This window comes from Aptenodytes forsteri, unplaced genomic scaffold (genome assembly GCF_000699145.1).
Source record: "Aptenodytes forsteri isolate BGI_AS27 unplaced genomic scaffold, ASM69914v1 Scaffold700, whole genome shotgun sequence".
Lineage (NCBI taxonomy): Eukaryota > Metazoa > Chordata > Aves > Sphenisciformes > Spheniscidae > Aptenodytes > Aptenodytes forsteri.
The window spans coordinates 1-541 of record NW_008794227.1 but is presented as its reverse complement, the minus strand read 5'-3'; the positions used below and the strand labels follow the sequence as shown (position 1 = coordinate 541).

The 541-nt window shown below is 68.9% G+C and overlaps 1 protein-coding gene across 1 annotated transcript in view; it reads right to left on the bottom strand.

Moving 5' to 3' along the window:
- Positions 1-417, bottom strand: part of LOC103904310 (spectrin beta chain, non-erythrocytic 4) — a gene marked incomplete at its 5' end in the record, with an annotated part of 16,896 nt that extends 16,479 nt beyond the window's left edge. The window contains 2 exon segments of the mRNA XM_009285742.1: positions 63-154; positions 244-417. Of these exon segments, the coding sequence (XP_009284017.1) occupies positions 63-154; positions 244-417 (266 nt within the window).
- Positions 418-541: the final 124 nt, after the last annotated feature.

Genomic DNA, 541 nt, shown 5'->3' with positions numbered 1-541 from the left:
CACCGTCACCCTCGGGGCGCCCCCGGGCCCTGGCGCGGTGGGGTGTGGGTCCCACCGCTCACCCCGCCGTCTTCATCTGGCACCAGAGCAGCAGGGCATCCTTGGCCGAGCGCGTCTCCCGGTTGTCTTCGGTCTTGATTTTGATCACCTGGATCTGGGGAAAGCCAAGGGGCACTGACGCACGGCGGGGTCCCGGCCTGGGGACAACCGTCCCCGGGGGTGGGGACGGCCCCGCCCCGCTACCTGGAAGCGGAGGATGATGGTCCAGATGAGGCCGAGGGTGAGGCGGTGGTTGCCGTCCACGATGTCGTGGGAGCCCACGTTCTCCAGGTGCACCCGCTGCTCCTTGAGGAACTGCAGCGCCTTGTCCACGTTCTCCAACGAGTGGATCCGCATCCGGCCCCGCGTCGGTTTGGGCTGCCGGAGACACCGGCACCCGTCACCCCCACCCCGGAGAAGGTCCTCCCATCCAGCTCGTCCCAACCCGGTGGTAGGTGGGACCAGGGTGGTGACGAGGAGGTCCCGGATCATCCCATCCCGG